General features: G+C 42.0%; 1 protein-coding gene across 1 annotated transcript; it reads left to right on the top strand.

Moving 5' to 3' along the window:
- Nucleotides 1–288: 288 nt before the first annotated feature.
- On the top strand, nucleotides 289–22,678 carry agpat2 (1-acylglycerol-3-phosphate O-acyltransferase 2 (lysophosphatidic acid acyltransferase, beta)). The gene is made up of 6 exons (XM_061060736.1): nucleotides 289–625; nucleotides 11,517–11,650; nucleotides 16,036–16,211; nucleotides 16,368–16,463; nucleotides 19,195–19,267; nucleotides 19,372–22,678. Exons 1-6 carry the CDS (start codon nucleotides 444–446, stop codon nucleotides 19,527–19,529), a joined length of 819 nt encoding a protein of 272 aa, XP_060916719.1. The 5' UTR covers nucleotides 289–443; the 3' UTR covers nucleotides 19,530–22,678.
- Nucleotides 22,679–23,162: the final 484 nt, after the last annotated feature.

Raw genomic sequence — 23,162 nt, 5'->3', positions numbered from 1 at the left:
CCTGGCCTACAACCACTAACCCCCCCCCCTACATTACCTCTTCATTGTACTGTCCTCGTCGTTTTTTGTTTTATATTTTGTCAAAGCGTCTTTTTGTTCCTAGAAAAGCGCTATAAAAAACAATTATTATTATATATTAGCCTTTAGCTTGTGACGTCAGACGAAGTGGTCCAGCATCCGGAAATAGAAAAAAAAAAGAAAAGAAAAAAAAGTACAACCGATGACGACTTGACTCCACCTCATGATGCCATTTAGCAACAGATGAGCAGCGTTTCATGATCCTGTTTGGGGGGGCAGCCAGCAGAGACCAGAGACCAGAGACAGTAAGGGGAACACCTCTGACTAAGGGGGGGGGGGGTGTAATGTTTGCCAGGGTCGCGGTGCTTCCCGTCTCGTAGCAGGTCACTCTGGACCCCCGGACCCCCGCAGGCAGTGAGTTCGCTATGGAGGTTCTGTGGACGGTTCCGCCGCTGCTGCTGCTGATTCCGCTCCTGATGTGGACCAGCAGCACGTTTGTTTTCTATTTCAAAAAGTGCTTTTACGTCGCCTACATGATGTGCTTGGCCCTGTTGGCGATCCCCCTGTGCATCCTGAAAAGCGGAGGGAGAGACGTGGAGAACATGAGGTGAGTTTTTTTTTGTTTGCATAATAAATGTCGTCTGACAGCTAGCCGACGTTAGCATGCTAGCTGGCGTTTTACTAGATTTCACTCGCTCTGATTTCCTGTCTCTCTTTTTTTTTTGTAGCTTAAGGCTATGTAATCACAACAGCACTGTAACACCAGGGAGCTTCTAACCCACTAGTATGTCTCACACTCAGGAATTAGACATGAAATAAATGATTACATGATGCATTTGTAGGTAAACAGATGCTAACAGAGAAAAAGCGAGAGTGGTAGCATAAACATTTAGCATCACGTTTCTGGTTTTAGTGCTCAGAGAAGCAAGTCTGGTCGTGTTTCTCTTCATATGGAAGGAGAAAACAAAAAGAACTAGTCGTAGGTAATGGTAGTTACATGTCTAATTTCAGCCAGTCGGGGTGCCTAAGGTTAGCAAAGTTACATGACTTTATTTCAGAGTAGAAATGTGATACACAGTCAGAGGTGCTGCTGGTCAACAGGAGGGCAGGCAACTGACTGGGGCCCCGGATCAGTACCCCCCCCCCCCAAGGGGGCCCCCCATCTGACAGCACTAACATTTATAACATAGTTCAAATGATACTATTAAAATGGGAACAAATTCATAGTTTTAACAGCTTTTTTTTGTTTGTTTTTTTAATCTATATATTTATTTTTCTTTCTGATAAGCAAGAAGGTGGATTTTATTTTGGTAAATTTACATTTATGAATGTAAAACTTTGCTACAAGAGATTCATGATTTAAAATCTTGATTCAAAGCTGTCATTAACCCTTTTCACACATACGGAAATCTCCTGAAAAACTGAAAAAATGTTAGTGCTGTCAGATGGGGGGGGGGGGGGGGGGGGGGGGGGGGCCTTAGGAAGGTTTCCCACTGTCATTGCAAAATTTGCCAATTTTGTTCAACTGCTTTGGTTTAAGGTTGTGAGCCCTGTATGTGTGAACCGCAACAGCTGAATTTTTTTACTCCGATATTACCCGGAGTTTATCCGGCCAGACCCGTGGTAATTTTTTCCGCAGATAATCCGGAGGAGCTGATGTCTGAACGCGGCCGAATATACTCCGGAGATTTCAATTTCAGCCAATAGAAAGAGAATGATGTTTATACAGTGACTGTAAAGTGTCTGCACGCGACCACTACGCTCTCCGTGCACATAATTAAACGTCTGCATTATGTTTTCTGTTCGTCAGTACGTTGTTCTCCTCTCTTTTGATGTTGTCATTCCATTGGATTACAGCATTGATATAAAGACAAATATTCTCATTATAACGTTGTGTAGCGGACTCTTTCGTTGCTTCGGCCGCTACTTCCGCGTTGTTTATTTACGTCGCGTCTTACATCGGGAAATCCCCCGATCCCCCTCCCCTCTGACAGGGAAAGTCCCCCGCTGTGAGGAGCATACGTGAACGGCTAGGTCGGGAGAATCTCCGGAGAAGTCCTCTTGTAAATATCTAGATATTATCTGGAGTGCATTTGTGAAAACGGCTATTGTTTTTGCTAGTTTTGAATTTAGAGGTGCCTTTTTGATGAAACTCTAGCAAGCTCAATTTGGTTTAACTTTGTTTTTTATTTGCAACCAATGCCAGCGAGTTGTCAGTGTGCCCGTTTAAAGCACGCAAACCGTGCAATCCAGCAAAACAGCCCTGCAATAAATCCTGTCTTTGAAACTCAAACCACAAGCTTTCTAGAAGCAGTTACTCTGACATGCATTCATACATTAACTGCACATCATCCCATTTGTTATTATAACATCTTTTTATTTATTTATGCATATAGCACTTCCTAAATGCTCGATTATAAAGGGCTTCACAAATAAAAGCAATCAAACAAAATTGACATAAATAAATCTCAATGTCAAACAGGGCAAAAAAAAAAAAGGATCAGGCAAACAGAAACAATCGAAAGGTTTTGGGAGTGACATGAAGGCTTGTCTGTACAGGTGAGTTTGAATTGTGGGAGCTGTTTCCAGAGGGGTGGGGGCTAAGACAGCAAAAGTAAGATCACCTTTAGTTTTCCAGTTAGAGCGTGGGATAGAAAGAAGGTCGGGATTAGATGACCTGAGTGGACGAGGGGTGGAATTTGGAACGAGGAGGTCGGACATGTAGCTGCGGGCGAGGTCATGCAGTGCTTTATATGTGACTAAGAGGATCTTGTAGTCGATTATGAATTTTTCTGGAAGCCAATGGAGGGAGGCAAGAACAGGGTTTGAGTTAATAATCTATCAACTGCAGACTGAACTAAATGTAAATGGTTATGTGATGATTGACTGAGGCATGTAAAGCGAGATTTGCAATTATCTAGAAGGGGAGAGCATTGGGCTGGTTTCAGAGATATTCCTTAGCTGCAGGAAACAGGTCTGTACAAGCTTAGTGGTGTTATAGTCCAAAGTCTAACAGGAAATGTCTATATTTAGTTTAGATAGGAATCGCAGTGGCTTCAGAAAGGGTAGTAATAAACACAAAGTTTGCAAACTAATGAATATGAAATTAGATGTTAGATAATTACAAAACCTACTGATGTGAGATTTCATTTAAAAAAGTATTTTGAAAATGTAAATAAAGAGAAATGGTCATGCAAACAAGCAGACCGCCCGGTGAATACATACAAATAATGAAAATATACAACACTTCATCATTCTTAAACATAAACAAAAAGTTTATGTAAAGGCAACGGAAGGAGATCTAATCGTAATTTTTGTTTGTTAAACACTATTATTATTTTTCCCTGTTTCTAACCCTCAATCCCCACATAATCATGGAGTATGTAGAAATTGGGGGTTAGGATAATGTAACTTCTTAAAAGTAAGTTTTATAGTTTTTCAATACAACACCTACAGCTAAGTTTTGGCTGTGCAACGTCATAGAAAAACAGTTACATGTTTTACTCAGCATTAGAGATGCACTTCATTGAGAGCAGGAAAAAAAGGCCAAACAGAAAATAATATACGGTTTATAATGCATGCAGCTAGCTTGGCTGTTTTTCATTTTATTTTTCATTTATCCTTTATTTTAGCAGAGAGGACCCGCTGAGACCGAGGTCTCTTTTCCAGGTGTTCCCTGCTGCAATACAAGTAAAAACAGAACAAATGTAAACACAGTGAAAAATAATGACATACACATTCATACTTGCAGCTCATGTCCATTTCAATGTTTTCACGTTTTAAAACTGCTGCAATTTCAGACACTAGCTCTTTGAAAAGGCCACATGACACAGGACGTTGCAGCATGGCCGTCATCGTGCAGCAACACTAAAAGCAGTCTTTCTCCATTCAGTCTTAAATCTTGGTATTTGTAGTGTGATCCTGTTTTGACATTTAGTTCAGTGGCTTGAAAGGTAAAGTGAAAGGTGTTTTCACTATAGACAGGACAGTGGTCAGGTAAGCAGGGAGTTTATGTAATATGTAATACCTTTCTCTTTTTTTTATTTTAATGGAGAAACAAAGTTTAAACAAAATGTATTATCTGGATAAGTTAGCATCCCATAGCTAGGTGGGTTTCATTTTAACAAACTTAAAATAAACAAAATAAAACGTGCAAATGTGGATGCCAGGGGTTGGCCAGGGGATGGCAGGAAACATCAACTTGGCAGCAAATGAAAAGATTCACCGCACACAAGAAAGCTGACTTGCTGCTTCTTTTTATTCGGTTACATTCTCAAACAAACAACATGTTTCGCCCGCATGGCTTCATCAGGTTTAGGATACAAGACAATGCACAGGTGTTATTAAACAGGGTTCAGCTGTGCTCAAGCAGAGTGCTGAGTTTCCATATATGGTCATGCTTCCATACCAGAAGTTCTTGTATACAACTAAAAATATCAAACATGACATTTTATACTATAGATAAGAGATAATATGTATCCCTAAATGTGAGGGAAGGTAGTGAGATGGGAAGAGGGAGTGTCTTTCTTCCTCCTGGTCTAATTATCTGTAAGCATAAGGAAACAAACTTTAGATTAAAATAAAACAGTCACAAACTGCTTTGGATTACTAGAGTTAACTTAAAATTGTCTTAGCAGTGGTCTCATATCTTGTTGTAATTTTGTAACTAAATAAAAAGAAACACACAGTGAGTGAAAATAGTTGAAAACGGCAACAACAACAACAACCTTATAATGGTGTACATTAACTTTGTTCAAATGACCCATTGACAGGAGGAAGTATGTTATTCTACACTTGACACACACTGACCAGGTTAACCGGTACCGGTCAGGATTGAAATGTAGTACGCCGCCTTTGGTCTCAGTGTCCGCTTTGCAGCTAGGAGGTACTTTGTCGTTGTGGTTAAATCTGGACAGTGAGGACAGATTGCTTTACACAAATGACTGCATTCCAGTAATTACCTGGAAGAGACAGATGCCAGATGGTAAGAAGTCCCCCCCCCCCCCCCCCCCCCCCCCCCCGATTAGTTCTAAGGCCCATACATGCTGCATACTCATGGCCTGGATGTGTGCTGTCACTTACAACAACTGACTGCCTCGCTGCTCTAGGAATAACTGTTCACAGTCATGTTAGCCATGGTGGTGGTGTCGTGTTGCACCAGTGCACCGTTATGTCTGCTCAAAGGTTATCTGGACCTGTTGAATGTGACAATGCGACTGAAGCAGGGGTCAGACCTTCGGAACGAGGGGCTGAATGGGGGTTTTTACACACCAGCTAGGTCTGGCAGAAAGAGTCCTGTGATTCATCAAGGACAGAGCAGTCTGTCACAGACATTTGCTGTCAGACTTGGTGCACAAAGGGCTCAATTCTGTGGTTGACTGCTTGCTTCCCAGCTGACATGGAGGACTGGAATGTAACACAGTGAAACCATGTTGTTATTGAACAGGCCTCAACAGTCAAAAGCATCCATGGAACTCATCTGTATTACTATCTTTATCTTTACTGTTGTGCTTGCATTCTCTGAAACACTAATTCGGGATTAATCCGTCTGAGGAGATTGTATCCGGCTCTGCAACTGTCTCAAATTTACACTGATCTCTTTTTATGAACTATAAAAGCAAACAAGACCATCAGGAGGAAGATAGACTGTTTCTACAAAGTTATTCTTACTTCCACTCAGAGTGTTCAGTATGCAGACTGAAGAGCCTTTTGTTTACATTTTTACAGGCACAGTTTGCAGTAAGTGTTGCATTAGACAGTCACAAGGAAGATGGAGGTGATTCTTTATCCAGACAAAAGTGTAAAAACATTAACAGGGCAGGATCAGAGAAGAGAGACAAAATCTGAGACTCTTTTACAGAGATGGACAGTAAGAGAGCACTGGTGCAAACTCATGTAAACACTCCTGGGACAGGTTTATATTACGTCGATTTTATTTACAAAAGACATCGTAAAAGGTGCTTTGTTCCATGGAGCTGATGGCTCATAAAAGTAAAATAACCAACTTAACAAGCTGTAGTTTTAGTTATTCTCTTACCGATACCAGAAACAGTGTTGGCCGCCAATACTGACTTAAATGCAGTATAGTGTAGCGGTAGCCATTAAAAAAAAAACCCTTAAAAATCGCCAGGTATCATGTTTTTATTGCTAACAAAAAAATTGGGTCGTTGGATGGCCTAGCGGTTGTGTAGCGTGCCCCATTTATGAAGACTTTGGTGCTCGTTGCAGGACTGTTGGTTTAGTTCCGACCTCAGCCCTTTGGTGACTATCACCCCCCCCCCCCCCCCTCCTCCTGGCATTTCCTGTCTGTGCTGAGCAACAAACAAACAGTGCACTTTACATTGGCAAAAGGCTAAAACCATTAACCATTTCCTCCACTAATAACATTTCATTTTTAACCCTGCTGGTACAGTTGGGATACTTTCTATCAGCTGATACTTGTGTATCACGTCTAGGAAGTCGGTACCTGGAAAGAACCTATGGTAAATAAAACACCCCTAGGTGAGACCACAGACATGGACATAGTCCCAGTGACGTTATCTGTTGGTTTCTTAAGAGGTGTTATGAATGGCCCTCACCATATTAGAAATGCAATTTGAACCTAACTTTAAGCAAATTGAGACAAAGGCAGAGAGGTCGTGCTGAGGCAGGCAGATTCACCTTTTATTAGTGGCTGCTAGGACCTGAGGGGGATTCCCTGGCTTTTGGAGCCAGCCTCAAGTGGACACTGCCAAGAACTGCAGTGTTTTGCACTTCTGGATAACAAGTGACTTTTCAACAGCTGAGGTGGCAGTTTGGGTGTAACTCACAACTTTTCAATGTTTTCACACTGCATCTATTAAACTTGCAAAGCCAAAAAAAACAGATACATTATCAACTCTTTAAATATCCTTCCTAAAAGCTGTCTCAATAAGGGAATTTTATTAGAAAGAAATTGTGTGTTTCTCTCACTTGCTTCCTCGACAAACAAGATCTCCAACAACTTTGCTTTTCCAAAATCAGCACAAGTTTAGAAGTCCTCACAGCTGTTTTACTTTGTTTAGTGTTACATCACAAAGTTTCACCTGTCACTTAGGCGAATGTCTTCTTTTGGCTGAGGCTCCAACTTCAGTTATCAGCTAGGATCTCATTACAACAGATAAAGATCTGAGGCTTAATCTTCTCTCCAACAATGGTTTGAGCTCAGATTCCTCAGTGTGTAATGTCCTTTAATATCAGCAGGAGATAACCTGTGGTGTTGTCTTTTTGACCGAGCAGTAATGTCGTCACTCAGACCAGACAAGGGTGACTGATTGTGAATGAATGAATCCTCTCTGCTGTGTCATTCTGGCCTTGACCCTGCCACTGGGTGTTTGTTTGTTGGTTTATTACTTTGAAAGAAGAAGAGGTCAAGCTCACCTTTTATCCCTAAGCAGCCTGGTTGTATTGAATCTATGCAGGCACAAAAGGAAGTTATTTAGAGACAGATAATGAAATGAGCCGAAGGGAAGGCTGAGTGGATCGGCCATGAAAAGAATCCGACCAAGGCCATTCGTTTCATTCCCCTTGAACAGTCTCTCAATTGCTGCAACACTGGCTTGAGTCGTTGCATAACCAGTTGAATTTGCACAGGACTGAGTGTGCTATCATTGTACTGCTGTGGTGCAAGATAACCCAGAGACTGTTTTCAGGTTTAAAGGTTAAAGTCATAGTACTGCACTTTGGTATATTTGCAGGCAGAGCCAAAGTTGGCTTTAAGTGAGCCACAAAACATGATTTCATTAGAGAGAGAGAGAGAGAGTCACGGGACGATGAGTTAGGAAGCTTTCTTATGACTTTGGTATCGAGAGCAGTCAGTGTGAGCGTTATCTTTTCATTTTGTAATTAACATGACTTTGATTTGATTAGGGAAAAAAAAGGAAGGTATGGGTTTTGCTCAGCTGTTTTATTATCTCCCAGCAGAGAGTAAGAAAAATAATTTTTGGCAGGAGTTACTATGGTGATCATACGCCATTCAAAAATAAAGAAAAGGCTATAAAAATGATTCCCACCATTACTATTTTCCCAACAACTTATTTTAGATTTTGTTATTCTAAGCTCAACTTCTCATAGATTGAGTTGCAACCAGAGTCCCGGGGGGTGGGGTGGGTCGGGGTGGGTGGGTAGACCCTCCAAATCAGTGGTAGACACTGATTCACAGAGAACTACAAATCCCTGTTCTCCTTACTTACAGCTAACAGCACTTGGGCTGCCTTTCTGAAAGAGTATTTATGTCAAGTCAATGCTCTCTTTGGTCTCTCTATCCTCAGTGGATGGGTGATAAAATAATCAGGCCTTTTATCAGCACGTAATAAAAGGATTCAAATGTACTAATCACCCTTTCAATCCTCTATAATGTGCATAACAAACGTGAGTTACCACAGCAAGACCGCTGATCATTCAGTTTATTTTCTTTTGGAACTCAATATTAGAAATGATGATCGAAAATGATTTGATCTGTGAGTGTTTTCACTGTCAATAAAGCACAAAGGCCATTATTCGGGTACATGGTATTTTTAAAACGAGGGCACATGAGGACAACAGGAGGAGGAGGAGGAGTGAGTCTTAGAGGGGATATGATTCACTGATGAGGAAGGGAAACGATGAGATGTGTGGTTTTTTGGAGTGATGATTTCTCTGGCTGACAGAGAATGAGGAGGGATTGTTGTTTTCTCTGACAGGGAAGGTCGTTTCATTTCTGTGTCGTAACGGGGGCCAGTTTCGGTGTGTTGCATAGGAGGAAAAAAAAGAAGCCAATTTGTTATCCAAAATGTGTGGTTCAGCTTTTGCAAAAGACAAATCCTGGCCTAACCTGACACCAAAGGCAGATGCAGAGGGGACAGTGGGTTGTAAGACAATGCATCCTGCTTTCAGTCTTTATTATTAGACGCCCTCAATCATCTATTTCTTGTGAGTCTCACTTTAACTGTAAATAGTAAGTTACACAGAGGCTTCACTCTGGCTTACTTCAGCGGTATGAACTAGGGCTCTGCTCAAAAAATCAATACGGCAATATATCGACATGTGCTCCTTGCAAATACTTGCATCGGCGCAGATGTTACAGAATCAATGTGGCTGCAAAGATGTGATGACTGCTTTGAAAGACAATTGACCTATGGTGCAGTGCACAATAACGCCATAGCTCTGAGATTAAAATATTTTTATGTATTTCTAGGAACTCTAAGGACCTGTCTGTTGTTGGATCCATATGCCTCTGCTGTCTGGGGTTCGAATCCAGCCTATGGCTCCCTTTCTGCATCTCAATCCCTACTCTTTCTCTCGCCCCAAATTCTGACTCTTACGACTGCCCCCTCCCTTCCCACCCAAAAAAACATATTATCCCTTACCCACTTTTTTATCTCTATCTGCCGTTCTACATGTTTTACACAACTTGGGTTTGCAACATGTCCCCCCCCCTTGACCGTTAGTGGAGAGAGAGAGGAAGAGAGAGAGAGAGGAAGCATGGTGGGGGAGAGGCCTATGATGGCAATTGCCCCCAACGATTTTGTTATTGTACAAATTACATGCTGTTGTTGCTTTGCAGATGTTTTTAGCATAAAGTGGAAGATGTGATAAATCCTGTTGAATGACGACCAGATGTGGACCATGAGTTGAGGGATGAGTTGTTGCTTGTAGTGGGGGTCTTAGATCTGGAAGAGGCTGCCCTTCCAACCTTACACATCAATAACAGACCTTTTGAGATTAGCAACAACATAAGTGTGTCTGAGGTGAGCGCGTGATGGTTGCAGAAACTTTTACGGGGTCAAAGTGTGAATATCATTGAGATGAGTGCCTGAGTGTGACAAAACATTTCATTTGAATGGTGTAGCAGCCAAGATTAGATTATGACACCAGTGTCATCCTGTTGCTTGTTGTCAAAGACCCCATTTATTTACTTTCTGTGTGAGCAGAGGTCACTTTGGATATATCTTAGCAGAGTTAAATCCACACTCTTATCTCTAAATAATGTCTCTACAAAGGTTGAATCACAGAAGATGAACCCTGACCAGAGAGAGCAGAAAGCAGACACATCAGTGTTGAAATGTTTGTCTTCATCAGAGCTGGAAATATTCAACTTAATATGTTCTCTCATCCATGAAGGGCTGTCATGATCCCAGAATTTTAAACTTCACAAAGACATCATTAAAACATTTTGTTTATTTTTCAAATGAGCAGTCTGATTTGATGTCTTGAAGTTGCTAGTAGTCTTCCCTCCTTTTGAAAGTTCACTGGAACTTGTCTTACAAACTGCATAGATCTAATCTTTCTCAGAGACGGTGTAAGACTCCCACACTGTCTACATTTACTTTTGATGTTTGAGCATGAAAACTAATCAAGACTTGGTCCAAAAGGTGACTCCTTATCTCCAATGAATAAGAAAAAAAATCTCTTCTCTGAATCAGCAGTTAGGTATACTGACTTGTCAGCATTAAATTGATGCAAGTAATTGATGTGTAACTGCTAATCAGTAACACATTGACTACAGCACTGATATCAGCTGATACTAAACTATACATCGGTGCATCTCTAGAATCAATACCTGTTTCGTTACCAAGTCCTTGGCACCCAATATTGCACAAGTTCTTGTTTTTAATCCCCCAAAAATCACAAGCAAAGTCCTGTACATTGTCTAAGGGCACACTCACACTAGGCAATCCGAACCGTGCCTAAGCAAGATTCAACCCTAAAGTCCAGTTCGTTTGACCAGTGTGAGTGCTCCGATCAGCGCTCAGGCCCGGTTAGTCCTTGAGCAGTGTGAGTGCGCCCTTAGTTGCACAAATATGTTGGCAAGGTTTGGCAGTTTTTGTGCAATGAAGACACAGTCTCACCTCCTCTGCTCTCTGTCTGTTTGTAAGAGACTTAAATGTAACTTTTGATTTTATTCAAGGTTTCAAAAAGACTTTCGACGATGCTTTATTCGTAAAATGTTCCTAAAAGAATAATGTTTGCATTTAAGTGTTTTTGGACTGAACAAGAAACTAAGTTTTTTCCTTCCCACTCCACTGCTGTTCAGAGTTATTGCACATTTGGAAGATATTTCCACACTACTGAAAACATGTTCCTATGGTAGTAAGGGACATTTTCATTACTATGTTGTTCAGTTTTGTTTTTTGTCAGAGGCAGACAGATGGAAGGACAATCTTTCTTTTAGTTTACTGGAGCGTTGTATTTATCCTCAGGCTGTTATTTAGCCAACCAAGAAACAAATATCTCTAATAGGGACGTTGTTCATAATCTACCAGATGTTTTTTTTCTTATCTTGAGCCATGATTTTACTGTTATTTAGGTCACGTCTTTCATATCTGACCTGACATTCTTCAAATGTATTTAACATGCTTTATTGTCCCAATGTTTCCACATAGGTCTCTTGTTAATAACATGCAGCTTTACATGCTACGCTCACATGACCTAACCCTAACCCTGACAGAGGACTGAAACCTTGACTCACACAGGACTGTTGTGATTTCCCCCCCCCCCAGGATTATCCGCTCCCTGGTCCGCCATGTGAAGTATTTCCTGGGTCTGCGGTTTGAAGTGAGCGGCTCGGAGCATCTGCAGACGGAGGGACCCTACGTCATCATCTCCAACCACCAGAGCTCCCTCGATGTTTTGGGTGAGTCGTCCTGTAATGGAAATGTGATGCATCTTGGGAAATAAGCAGATTTTCCAGTGAAATCTGGTCTAAACATTGACGTTTGATCAAGTCTTCAAAAGCCTTTTTTTCACATGCCCTTATGAACATTTATAGAAATGTTCACACGGTCAGCCCCTGATATGTCTGAGTTGCTTGTTCATCCTGACAGCAGGAAGTTTTCCATTTGGATGGGATTGGGGCGGGGGGGGGGGGGGGGGGATCAGGATGCAAGCCATAGCATGAAAAGGACAGGCTAAAATGGTGCATTTATAGCAATGCTACGTGTTGGACAGTATAAAAAGCAAAGAAGAAGATACCGGCAAGAACATGATGAAGCATTAACATGACGTGCATGAAGATCACACAGGTGGCATGCTTTTTGCAGGATATAATCCTGCCCACTTGCTTGTACTGAATTTCCCTCAATATCACCAGCTGTGTTCACTCATCGGCTCACCCTGACTTCCTGTAGAAACATTACTGGGTGGCAGTAAACGGGGTGAAACATTTGGTTGTATGTGCAACTCACCCTGGTGAGAAAAAGTTGCTACATTGTCGGTTCACTTTTGCATCACTGTTGTATTGGGATTTAAAGCGTTCTCTTAACTCTCACTCATATAGGCAGAAATTTTCTTTTGGACGCAGATGCCAATATTACATTTGAAAGCCTACTATTGACGAATACTGACCAATTATTCTTCTGCATCCTTTATTGATATCACTCTCAAAACAACAGATGTAAAAAAATAATATTCTCTGCTTGCAGAAATCTTATATTGTGTGAAAACCATACACTCATGGACTGTGTTATTTATGGATCTGAAATAAAGGTGCTCTTTCTTAGCTTCAATTTAAATGCATTTCAGTCTAAATTCCACTAACTTTGACCTTATTGCATTTGGAAGGATTGTGTTTTAAAGATTTCAATACTGACTGTGGAAAGTGATGAAAAATAGTTCTTTAAATAGAAGCTTTTCGACGGCTCTTGATCTTATTAGTGTTTGTTCATCTCAGGTTGTCTGCTACTTCAAACCAAATCAGATTAACCAGAGAAGCAGTTCTACTTTGTTGAACTTTCAGCAGCTCACCCAGAGCAATCTGACACCAGATTTGTTGCACTCTGGGACATTTGTGGACACTTCAGTTAGAGGAGCAGCTCTCCTCTGCAGCAGCAGATGAAGGAAGTGGACTGTTGCGGCGGTTAAGCTGCGACATAGGGGATTTCTAACTCCGCTTTGGAGTGTACATGTGGTGAATCTGCACTCCCAGGTCAATAAAACACACAAACTGGTACTACTCAATGGAACTAACAGGGATTATCCCGTCTCTGCTGTCCTGTGAATCGTGAAAACCTGCCGAGGTGAAACTGAAAGTACTTCAGAGCAACCAGACATGGAGGGATGTTGTTACATTTCCAGAACTGGATGATTTAATAATAAGTATGCTGACTTTTTCTGGTTAGTGTCGACGTCACACTTCCAGCTTTTGAGGATTTAAGAGAGGCTTTTCCTGGAGAAAGCTTTGAACTGCTGAAATACTGGGTCTGCTCCGAGGGCACTGACTTACAATGAGACACTGGAAGAGCTCACTGACACTGGAAACCATCCCCTCACACTGAAGAGAATTAACGACCTGCAATGACCTGAATGTATCTCAGTGTAGGGAAGAAAGGACCGAGTCACATGATCTGTACACTCATGAAGTCACACTTTTCATGTCTATGCTTTGTAAATTTACATCCATTCAGATTTCAGGCCATTTGAAACATTCCTCGATATGCCTTGGGCTTTAGACAGGGCCTAAGTTTAAATATATATTTGACAGTCATGATCAGAACAGGGATGTTCCTAAGCGACTCATTTCACAGTCGATTGAATTGCCAACTTTAGTTCAGACTAGTCGGCTATTCCAACGTTCAGAATAAACTCAGAAAACAGTCCAAATTGAGGACAGTTCGTGTGAAGAACGTCCGATTGGTTAGCCGAGTGTAGCTCACATTAGCACCACCAGCCTTCAGTCCTCTTTGGAGGTTAACGTCCACATGCCTGAGCTGAATTTGTTTACGCGTCACTCAGGTCGATATACCAGTTATACCAGTCTGGATTCGAATCTGATAAAGCCTTCGTACAACGTGATCTCTTATCTTGTAGATCAAAATTCTGCTGTAAACCGTTCCTATGAGAGGCTGTCCGTCCACTGTCCTAGTTTACATCTGGGCAGTAGAGCCACTAAAGCAGACCCCTTAATTAGAGCTACAGCCCCAACTAGTGACAGGAGGCTGCTTTACAGCTTCAACACATTTAGCCGGCAGTTTTGGGCATACATTAATACAAATATGAACACTCAAAAGACTTGTGATTCTTGCCCTGACTAGCCAGGTTTCTGTTGTCCACTCATTGCACACATCCCTAGTTGATGGAGGTTCCTGTTTAATTCACCTGATCCTCTAAATTTGTTTCCAGCTGTCAGTCTATGAAACTGCATGTGTGGTGAGCGTCTTGCCTCATTCTTGTCGGTCCTTAATCTGATTGTTGAAAGGCACTCACTTAGCAGAGGTATGTTTCCTCTCCATCAGTAGAGAGTGTTTTTTCTGCACTTGTGAGTGACGAGGGCAGGCTCCAGGCCAGGATAGGCCTGACAGCCATGAACGAGTTGAGCATCTAATTAGAGCTGGGGGAAACTCAGCGGGAGCCCGATTTCTGCATTCAAGTTGTCATGCCAACTGCTCCACCCAGCCATTAATAGCTGCTCATCCTGGAGCTGATGGGACGTAGCCAAGAAGAACTAAGATCCTTCACCTCCGCTGCTGGTGCCGGGTTTCAAACACTCTGTCTGATGTGGTTTTGGATCTGTTTGCTCTCTTCCTCTCGACACACACACGCTGTTTGTCATCCTAAATAGTTTCTCTTCTGTGCAGGTTTGTCTTCTGGCTTTGCACGGAGGTTAATCAAACATGTCTGATTCCATCAGATTCATGAAGAAAGCTCCTGTCCATGATCTTTTCTAGCATCAAAAGTAGTAAATCAGTAGACTTTCTAGCTGACTTAACATCTGGTTTTGAAAAGGCCAAATGGAGATAAGACAGAAGGGCCAAAGCTCATCCCAGTCATTCCTTCATATGCCACTCCCCTCAGAGACGCCATGTTTCAAGCTCTGTGATGTGATTAACCTGGACCCTTTTTGCTCTACCTAGTGGGTTAATGAAGTTTAAATATTTTGCTGAGTAATGAAACCCTAAGAAGAGAGTGAAGTCAAACTCTCTCTGGATTAGTTGTCCTAAGCTCTGTGTTCACACTGACAGGACGGCGTCTCCTTCAGCTTGTTCAAGAGATTCAAACCTGTTCCCAATGCTGTTGTTTTTTCCTATCAACACTCCTCCCTTCACCATGTGGGGGCAGAGAGACTGCCCCGCCCACTCAGCAACGCTGTGTCTAGAGGCATAATGACGGAGTGTCGTCGCAAGTGTTGAACTGAAGGAGAACTAACAGACTTCACAAACTTAAAGAATAGATTTTCTTTTATTAAACTTAAAGATTCATATTATCACTTGAAATTGGTGGCAGAATCTTGTTTTCAGATGTTTATCAGCAACGTGTTTGCTGCTCACCGTCTCACATACGCATGCTGGTGCTACTAAAAGGGAGGGGTTGAGGGGAGGGGAGGGGAGGGGGTGCTGGGGGATTAAGAGGGTTTGTTTGAATGGAGCATTTGTTTTGCTCTGAAAACCTGCTGTGAAAGTCACATAGTTTAAAGCATAGCTCATGCAGTTGAACATAAATTAAAAGTGAACTATTCAGTGAGCAGTTCAGAGAAATTGATATGCAGCACATAAATCCATCCCCATACTCGGACAGCACAAACATGCGCGCACACACACACACGCACTACGGCACATATCACACTGATGCTATGTCTCAGGACTCCACATCGAAATCATTGTTTGGTTTAAATTTGATCCCTGCAAAGTTGAAAAGTCTCATTAAGATGTTGTCTTCATTCTTCTCTGCGTCTTTTAAAGGAAGAATGTGCAAATTTTTGATCCAGTAGATGAAGATGAAACCAAAACAAACTCTTGTTGGGCGACACCTTTGTCATACTGCAGCCTCTGCTCTCCTACAGCGACACACGTCCACCCCCTCTCCCCTCATGTTTGAACAAAGAAGTTATTATATTGGAACGCACCCCAATTAAGCACTAAGCGCTAAGTGCAAGCAGCGGAAGAAATTGTTAATATGTTGAAGAACGAGTTCATTCAGTAAAAGAATATATTCATAATGTTCTCCTCCGACATGACTTCATCTGAACATATGTTACTCATGTTCAGTTTCTTGCACACAGTAGCTCTAAGGTTTTTGTCCCCTCAGGGCTGATGGAGATCCTACCCGACCGCTGCACCATGATCGCCAAGAAGGAGTTGGTCTACGCCGGCACCGTGGGTCTCGTCTGCTGGCTCGGCGGCATCGTCTTCATCAACCGCAAGAAGACGAGCGACGCCAAGAGCGTCATGACAGATGCTGCCAAAACCATGTTGGACGACCAGGTGAACTGACTCGTGTTAGAAGAAAGAACTGCTCGTTTCTGCACTGAATCTGTCCCATAGTTCTGTTTTTGTTTTTTGACACACTGGGGATGACGTGATGATTTAATCGTTGTTCCCCCCCCCCCCCCCTCGCCTGTCGTCCTCTGACCTCCACAGATTCGTCTGTGGGTGTTTCCGGAGGGAACGCGAAACCAGAGAGGCGACCTGCTGCCCTTCAAAAAAGGAGCTTTCCACCTGGCGGTGCAGGCACAAGTGAGCACTTTTGCATCTTCCTTTGCTTTCACTTTATTTGTGGACGTTCTGAAAAGAGGAAGTGTAAGATATCCTTTTTGTGTCCTCGCTAACATGTGAACCAACATTTCCTGTTCTGTAACGCTCACCCTCATCCTGTTTGTGATGATTGTTGCTGTTTTCCTGCTCAAACTTTTTGTCTCCTCAAAGAGAGAGGGCTTATGTTGTCGGCAAAGTGCTGATTCTTGACACATGGGGGAGCTAGCAGCCTTACATGGCACACGACAACATGGGGTTTCAAATCTGGAGGGCATGCACAGATAGGACTAAATCAGCCAGAGATATTCACAAGGAAGACTTTGAAATGTTTTTGAAAAGTTTGGTCTGATCACACTGATACTTTGAGCTCTTTTATTGTGAAATTTTGGTCCCCTCCTTACTTCATATCTGCATGATGTAACTTCCCCTCAAACCGGCCACACTGATTCAAATCTAGAAGATTAGAAGAAGCGCAGACGCGTCTCCAAACACGCGGCGTCTCCCGACTCATTTACAGCTCAGCTGTGTGTGTTTATGAGCGTTACCTCTGCATGCATGCAGCAGGGAGGTCTCTGTTCCTGAGCTGATGTTTCATAGCACAAACTGGAGGGTCAGACAGGTGGAATGAATTAAATAAAATGTAAAAAAAAAAAAAAAAAAACGTAGCTGAACGGGATCTTTGCAGAAACCTCACCGAGGTTCACCCCCCCAGGCAAACATGTTGGTTTGTATGTGCGAGCCAAATTCTTGTGACTTGCTGCTAAAGATTGATATCTGTTTGGTTCAGAGGCTACAAAAACAAAATTCTGCTGCTCCTTATTAGTGAACAAATTCTCTATATGGGCTGCGTCTGTGCTGTAAAAAATAATGTTTGGATGATGATAACAGACGTTTTGGATTGTTGTGTGGCTTTTTGGCCGAATATCTTCATCAAAGTTCTTGAGAACACAATCTGTGTGTTTTCCCTATTTTCCACTTGAGACTAATCCTGAGCGATCAGAGACTATATTCCATCTGTGTGTGTTTTTTTTTTTTTTTTTTCTTTGCTCCGGCTGAGTTATAGCTCAGCCTCTTCATTCGTATCCAGATTGAGTGGAAGCGGGACAGCCCCCAGGGGGGAGCCACGTTTGGCTCAGATTGTCTTGTTGAAGGGCCACTTGGAGCGGGGGCCTCGAGAGAGCAACTCGGCCTCTATTAGCAGCAGCCGAGTGGATGGAGATGGCTGGTGTCGTGTCGTGCTGGATTAGTGTGTGTGTGTGTGTGAGTGTGAGTGTGTGTGTGTGTGTGTGAGTGTGTGTGAGTGTGTGTGTGTGTGTGTGTGTGTGTGAGTGAGATGGGGAGCACGAGATGTTGGTTCAGTGAAGCATTCCTGTTTGTTTCTCATTTTGTGTTTTTAGATTTAGTAGGAGAACCAGCCTTGGTGTCAATATATCGCCTCCTTACACAATAATTAGTCCTTTTTAAATTATGAAAGTAGTATTGCAAATGTGTTATTATTATTATTATTTTGGAACAAGGAAAAATAGAATCAAATTCTTGTTAAGTCCGCTAGAGTGTTTTTGTTCCGAGGTCAGTGAAGATTTGCCGACCTGCATATCTGATTGGACCACAGCTGCTCTCTCTGTTGCGTGCAGCAGTTTTGACTGGAGGTCGGATTTTTTTTTATTTATTTTTTTTAACTTTGGGACTTTTTTTGAAGCCATGGATCATTAAAGTAACACAGATCATATCGTCACAACACATCAACAATGTTGACAGGACTGTGCAGTGTTTTGCTTCCAGTTAAGCTGGACTGTGCGAGCCTCAGTACGAGCTCCGTTTGTCATTTTGTTTTTTCTGACCCTGTTTTCTCTTTTCCTGAGATAAATGTTATTAATGAGAACTGAAAACATTTTGTTTATTATGAAATGAAACTGATGTTCAAAGTGATTCCTTTGCCGTTAAATCAAGATGATGCTTCCAAATATTTTATGTCCTTAATTTTATGTAATTCTTTTTAAAAGAATGTCTTCAATTTATGTTGATTTCTTTTGGCTAGATGATGAAAAACTTGAGTTGTGTTTTTAAAAAAGGAACCTTTTGTTATAGCAGATTTTTGTTTGCAAAGCCTGGTAAAAAAGACATTACACATTGTTTAAGACTGAACTGTGACAGGAGCCGGCAACTTTGTAATGTTATGATTTGTAAATTTAAACCACTGCAACTGAATTCTTTGGTGTCTTATAAGCCCATGAGGGTCGGGCACTTTGTGTGAAAATAAATTAAATCAATCAAAAAATAAGAAAAAAGACAGAAGTGTGGTCAGAATACGGTGTTGCATTATGTTGAGGATGTCTCAGGTCTCAGGTGTAATTCCCACCACTGCTTATTTCAGGGAAAGAATGGGTGTCAGAAGTCGAATATTTTTGTGTAGTCGATCTGAAATAAAGTTTAAACAATAACAGACATAAAGTCTTTTAAAATAATCCCCCTGTGGAGCGCTGGTGGCACAGTGGTTAGTGCGTGCGGCCCATGTATGGAGGCTGTCGTCTCAAGCGGGCGGCCCGGGTTCGCCTCCTGCCTGTGGCCCCCTTCCCGCATGTCACTCTCTACCTGATTTCCAACTCTATCCACTGTCCTATCTCTCCATTAAAGGCACAAAAAGCCCAAAAATAAATCTTAAAAAAAAGAAACTAATAATAATAATTCCCCTGTTTCCTCTCTTGTGTTTCAGGTCCCCGTCATCCCCATCGTCTTCTCCTCCTACAGCAACTTCTACCTACGGAAAGAAAAGCAGTTCAACTCGGGTAACTCGGCTGGATTGTGTTCATTTTTCCCGCTCCTTTTCTCCTTCATGTTTTAATGTGTTTTAATGTGTACGCCGCTCCTCTCACGTGCTGTCTCTCCTCAGGCGTCATCAGATTGAAGATCCTCCCAAAGATCGACACGAAGGGGATGACGTCAGACGACATCACATCCCTCTCCGACAAATCCTTCAACGTGATGCGCTCGGCCTTCTTGAACATCTCCAACTCCGTAACCCAGAGCAACGGGCCAACGCGGCACTGAACACTAACCATTAACCCCTGCGCCTCCCTCTCCCTGCCCTCCCTCCCCCAGACTCTCTCTCCCTCCTCCCCCGCCCCTCCCCCCCCGCTCTCCTGCCTTGGGTTGTCTCATAACCTGGCCAGGACAAAAACAACATGACACAGTTCTCTTGTCATGAAATCTCTCCTTGTCTGGTCCGCCTCAGGCCCGACAGCACAGCACAGCCAGTCCCGACCCTCACCGAGCGAGCAGCCGCCGCCGCGCTGCTCTGCACGACGTGAGCGGAGTGACGGACGGCGAGCCGAACAGTATGGATGTGTTGTTTTTAATGCATGCCTTTTTAATTTTTTTGGCCTTCATCTTTTGCTTCTTACTTTGTTTGCCTTTATTGCCATTTTGTACCTTTTTTTTTTTTTTTTTTTTAATTTTAAGCCATTTTAGCGGTCTGCCGTTTTCTCAATTCTCACACCGTCTTCCTTTGGTTTAAGTTTTCTTTTAGACACAGACACACCTTCAAAGTAGTCCTTCCTTCCTTCTCCTTTTAGTGAGTTATCTGCTTTTATTTTGCATTCCAGTGTCTTGCCCAAAGACAAAAGGAGCGAGGTCCCCGTGCCGCGGTGAAGGCACGGAGGTGAAGGTCGGCCGCGGACTCGTTTAGTCCTTTTGACACCAACTCTATAATCTCATTTCAAACTCAACAAGTAGACGCTCCATGACGTAAATCAAGAGATTCCAGGGGGGTAGGAGCCACATAGTTGAACAATAGCACCCAGCTGTACTGATTTACTGGACCACAGCGGACGGACCAGTTCTCAATGTCGTGCATTGTTGGCGTTTGTTCACTCTCTGCGTGCAGCTTCCAGCAGCAAGTGTCTTCTCGCTGTTTTCTCTTTTACTGCTTTTTTAAATTTATTTCTAAATCGGGTAATCCTTATTTCTTTTTTTTCTTTTTTTTCTTCTTTTAAAGGATTTTTTTCCTCAGTCTGAACTCAGAAGAGAAATCTATTTAAGATGTGTTAAAAAAAAGGTGATTTCATATTGTGCAATGTTAAGCTGTTTTTTTTTTTTTTTTTAAAGCATTTCTGCTCCAAAGTGCAAGCTACCTGCTGTGCCATGACGTCACGTATTGGGGGGGTAAATGCCCAATGACAGCTCTTAATTATGTCATTATAAACCTGTTTACTCATCAACTGACTGATTCAATGTGACACCACGTCCCTGTCCAAGTGATCGAGGGATGTTCCTGCTAAAACAAAGAGGGGGGGGGGACTGGTGATAAATTGTGAAAAAGATTTAAAGCATTTTGATTTGACTTGGTTTGATTTGAATTCTTCTACTTATTTTACTAATTGACTAACAATCCTGACAAAGTTCTATGGAAGCCCTAAGAGGACAATCATCCCATATTTTTTATTTCCTTCTTTCCCGTCGTTTTAATCGACATTTTAAGTTGTCTGCTCGTTATCGAGGGATACCAACGCTGGAAATCCAGTCATCCAACATCCGAGTTAAGATGTTTCTAACGATCTTAAGCAATAAACCTGTCACAGTTCTCATCTCAAGATAATGACGCCAAGAAGTCGAGCTCTCAAGTGACATAAAGAAGTCGAGATCTCAAGTGAACAACTGTGAATAACTCGGCATCATGGGAGAACGGAGTAAACTTTAGATCGATCATCTGTGGCACACTGAAAATGACTTTACTGTATTTTAAAGTGAGTGAACAATGCGTTCTGCCTGCAACAGCAGTGCACTCTGAGGAAGCTCCAGCAAAACATGTTGTTCGCTTACAAAGAAATACAGTAAAGTCATTTTCAGTGTGCCATGAATTATTGATTTATTTTTCATGGGATGTTCCTGCAACCGTGCGCCCTTGAGAACATAAGAGCTGTGCAGGGCGTGCCCTGTTCGCCATTTCAAATATTGTCCGCTTAGGGCTTCCGTACAAGTCGACTGTACATCTCAAAGTTTATTTTTAATCAAGCGGGAAAACATTGTTTTACTCGTGATGTTCAAACTCACCCTCGGTTGGAGAATATTAGATTATTTAAAAAGTTGTGGAAATTTTGGCCTTAACTTGAGTTTGATTGATTTCGTCATCGTTGCACTTTTGGGATTGTTCGGCTGGTTTGCTAACGATAAATTGCTGTGTGTGTTTTTATTTTTATTTTTTAATGTGAACTGGTGGCGACTTCTCACCGGGGGAGAAGTGACTGAACAGTTTTGTATCCAGGTCTTAACATTTCACATCTCTCTCGCCTTTTGTTTTGCAGACTTGATTCTTTTGCAGCTTTTTTACTCCTCAAACCCACGTCTTGAGAATGTATCGATGCATTCAGGATATTTGTGTATGACTAATTGCATATTAATTTATGACATTATTGTATTCAAGTGGGATGTTGCTTTGGGATTTACAACGAGGAAATGTATTTATTTGACCATTAAATGTTTAAATTTAGACTCGATCAGTACTAAGCCTGTATTCTGATATTCAACAGTAGTTCTAGTGAAACCTGCTGAGCCCTTGGCTTTGTGTACCTGTGATATTCATTTATGTTCACAGCCAGATTGGAATGAACTCCTCTAATGTTACTAATTAATTATTAAGGCCCCGTGTCCACCTAGCGTTTGTTTTTTCCGAGTTCTCTGCCTTTGTTGCGGCCGCTCTGAGTGCTCAAGAAGCGCTGTCGACACCACCGGCGCTCTTTTCCAATTTTTTGATATTCCTCGTAGTTTTGCCACCTACAGATCTCGTCTTGTACCCACATCCTCCTCACTCCGTGTCTGATCGGAAAATAAAAAACATGCAGTGAAAAGTAACGGAGCAGTGTCGGTCATACATCGGCCGTTATCAACAGACTGTTGTCATAGAGACAGGAAGGACGTGCAGCACTTTTCTTGTCAGCGCACAAACGCTTCATGCAACAGAAAAAATGCCAGGTGGACACGGGGTCTAAGTTAACTTTTTTTTCTTAGTTTGAATATATTTCTAAGTTTTTTTTGAATCTGTGAGAGCCGATATCACCTTTCTAAGAAGTGATTTTGAATGTTTAAAAAGTACTCTACCAAATTGATTTCTTCCAAAAATTATGAACTACACCATTTACCATTTTTGCTACTGGAGAAATCCATCCATTTGATTTCCTGCTCAGCTATTTTGTAAAGAACAACATTTTGCTTCAGCTTCACGTCATCGGCTTGAACTTGTCCGCTCGGCAACAACAAACCCTGCTGGTTTTTGGATTTCTTTTGAGCAATTGTTTACGATCTAATATGTCAAATATTGGAAAAGTATTCTGAACCTTAATAAAGCACTTTTTCATGCTGCGTTTAGGTGGAACATTAAAAAAAAGGACTTTCTAGTTTTCTCTGGTTTTCACCAAAGCTATTAAAGTGTAACTGGTGGTAGCTTTAGATGGAGATGAGAAACAGAGCTGACATCCTGCAGAGCCTTGTGTGTGTGGTCCCTTACTGTATGTGTGTGTGTGTGAGTGTGTGTGAGTGTGTGTGTGTGTGTGTGTGTGTGTGTGTGTGTGTGTGTGTGTGTGTGTGTGTGTGAAAATACGCACACATGGTATAGACGACCATTATAGTATCTGGTTCATATTGATGATGTAGTGTTCTTGATTTCATCTATTCTGGGTAAACGTGAAT

The sequence above is a fragment of the Labrus mixtus genome, chromosome 17, assembly GCF_963584025.1.
Source record: "Labrus mixtus chromosome 17, fLabMix1.1, whole genome shotgun sequence".
NCBI classification, from domain to species: Eukaryota; Metazoa; Chordata; class Actinopteri; order Labriformes; family Labridae; genus Labrus; species Labrus mixtus.
The sequence above is the reverse complement of the archived record's forward strand: the minus strand, read 5'-3'. Positions and strand labels throughout refer to the sequence as shown.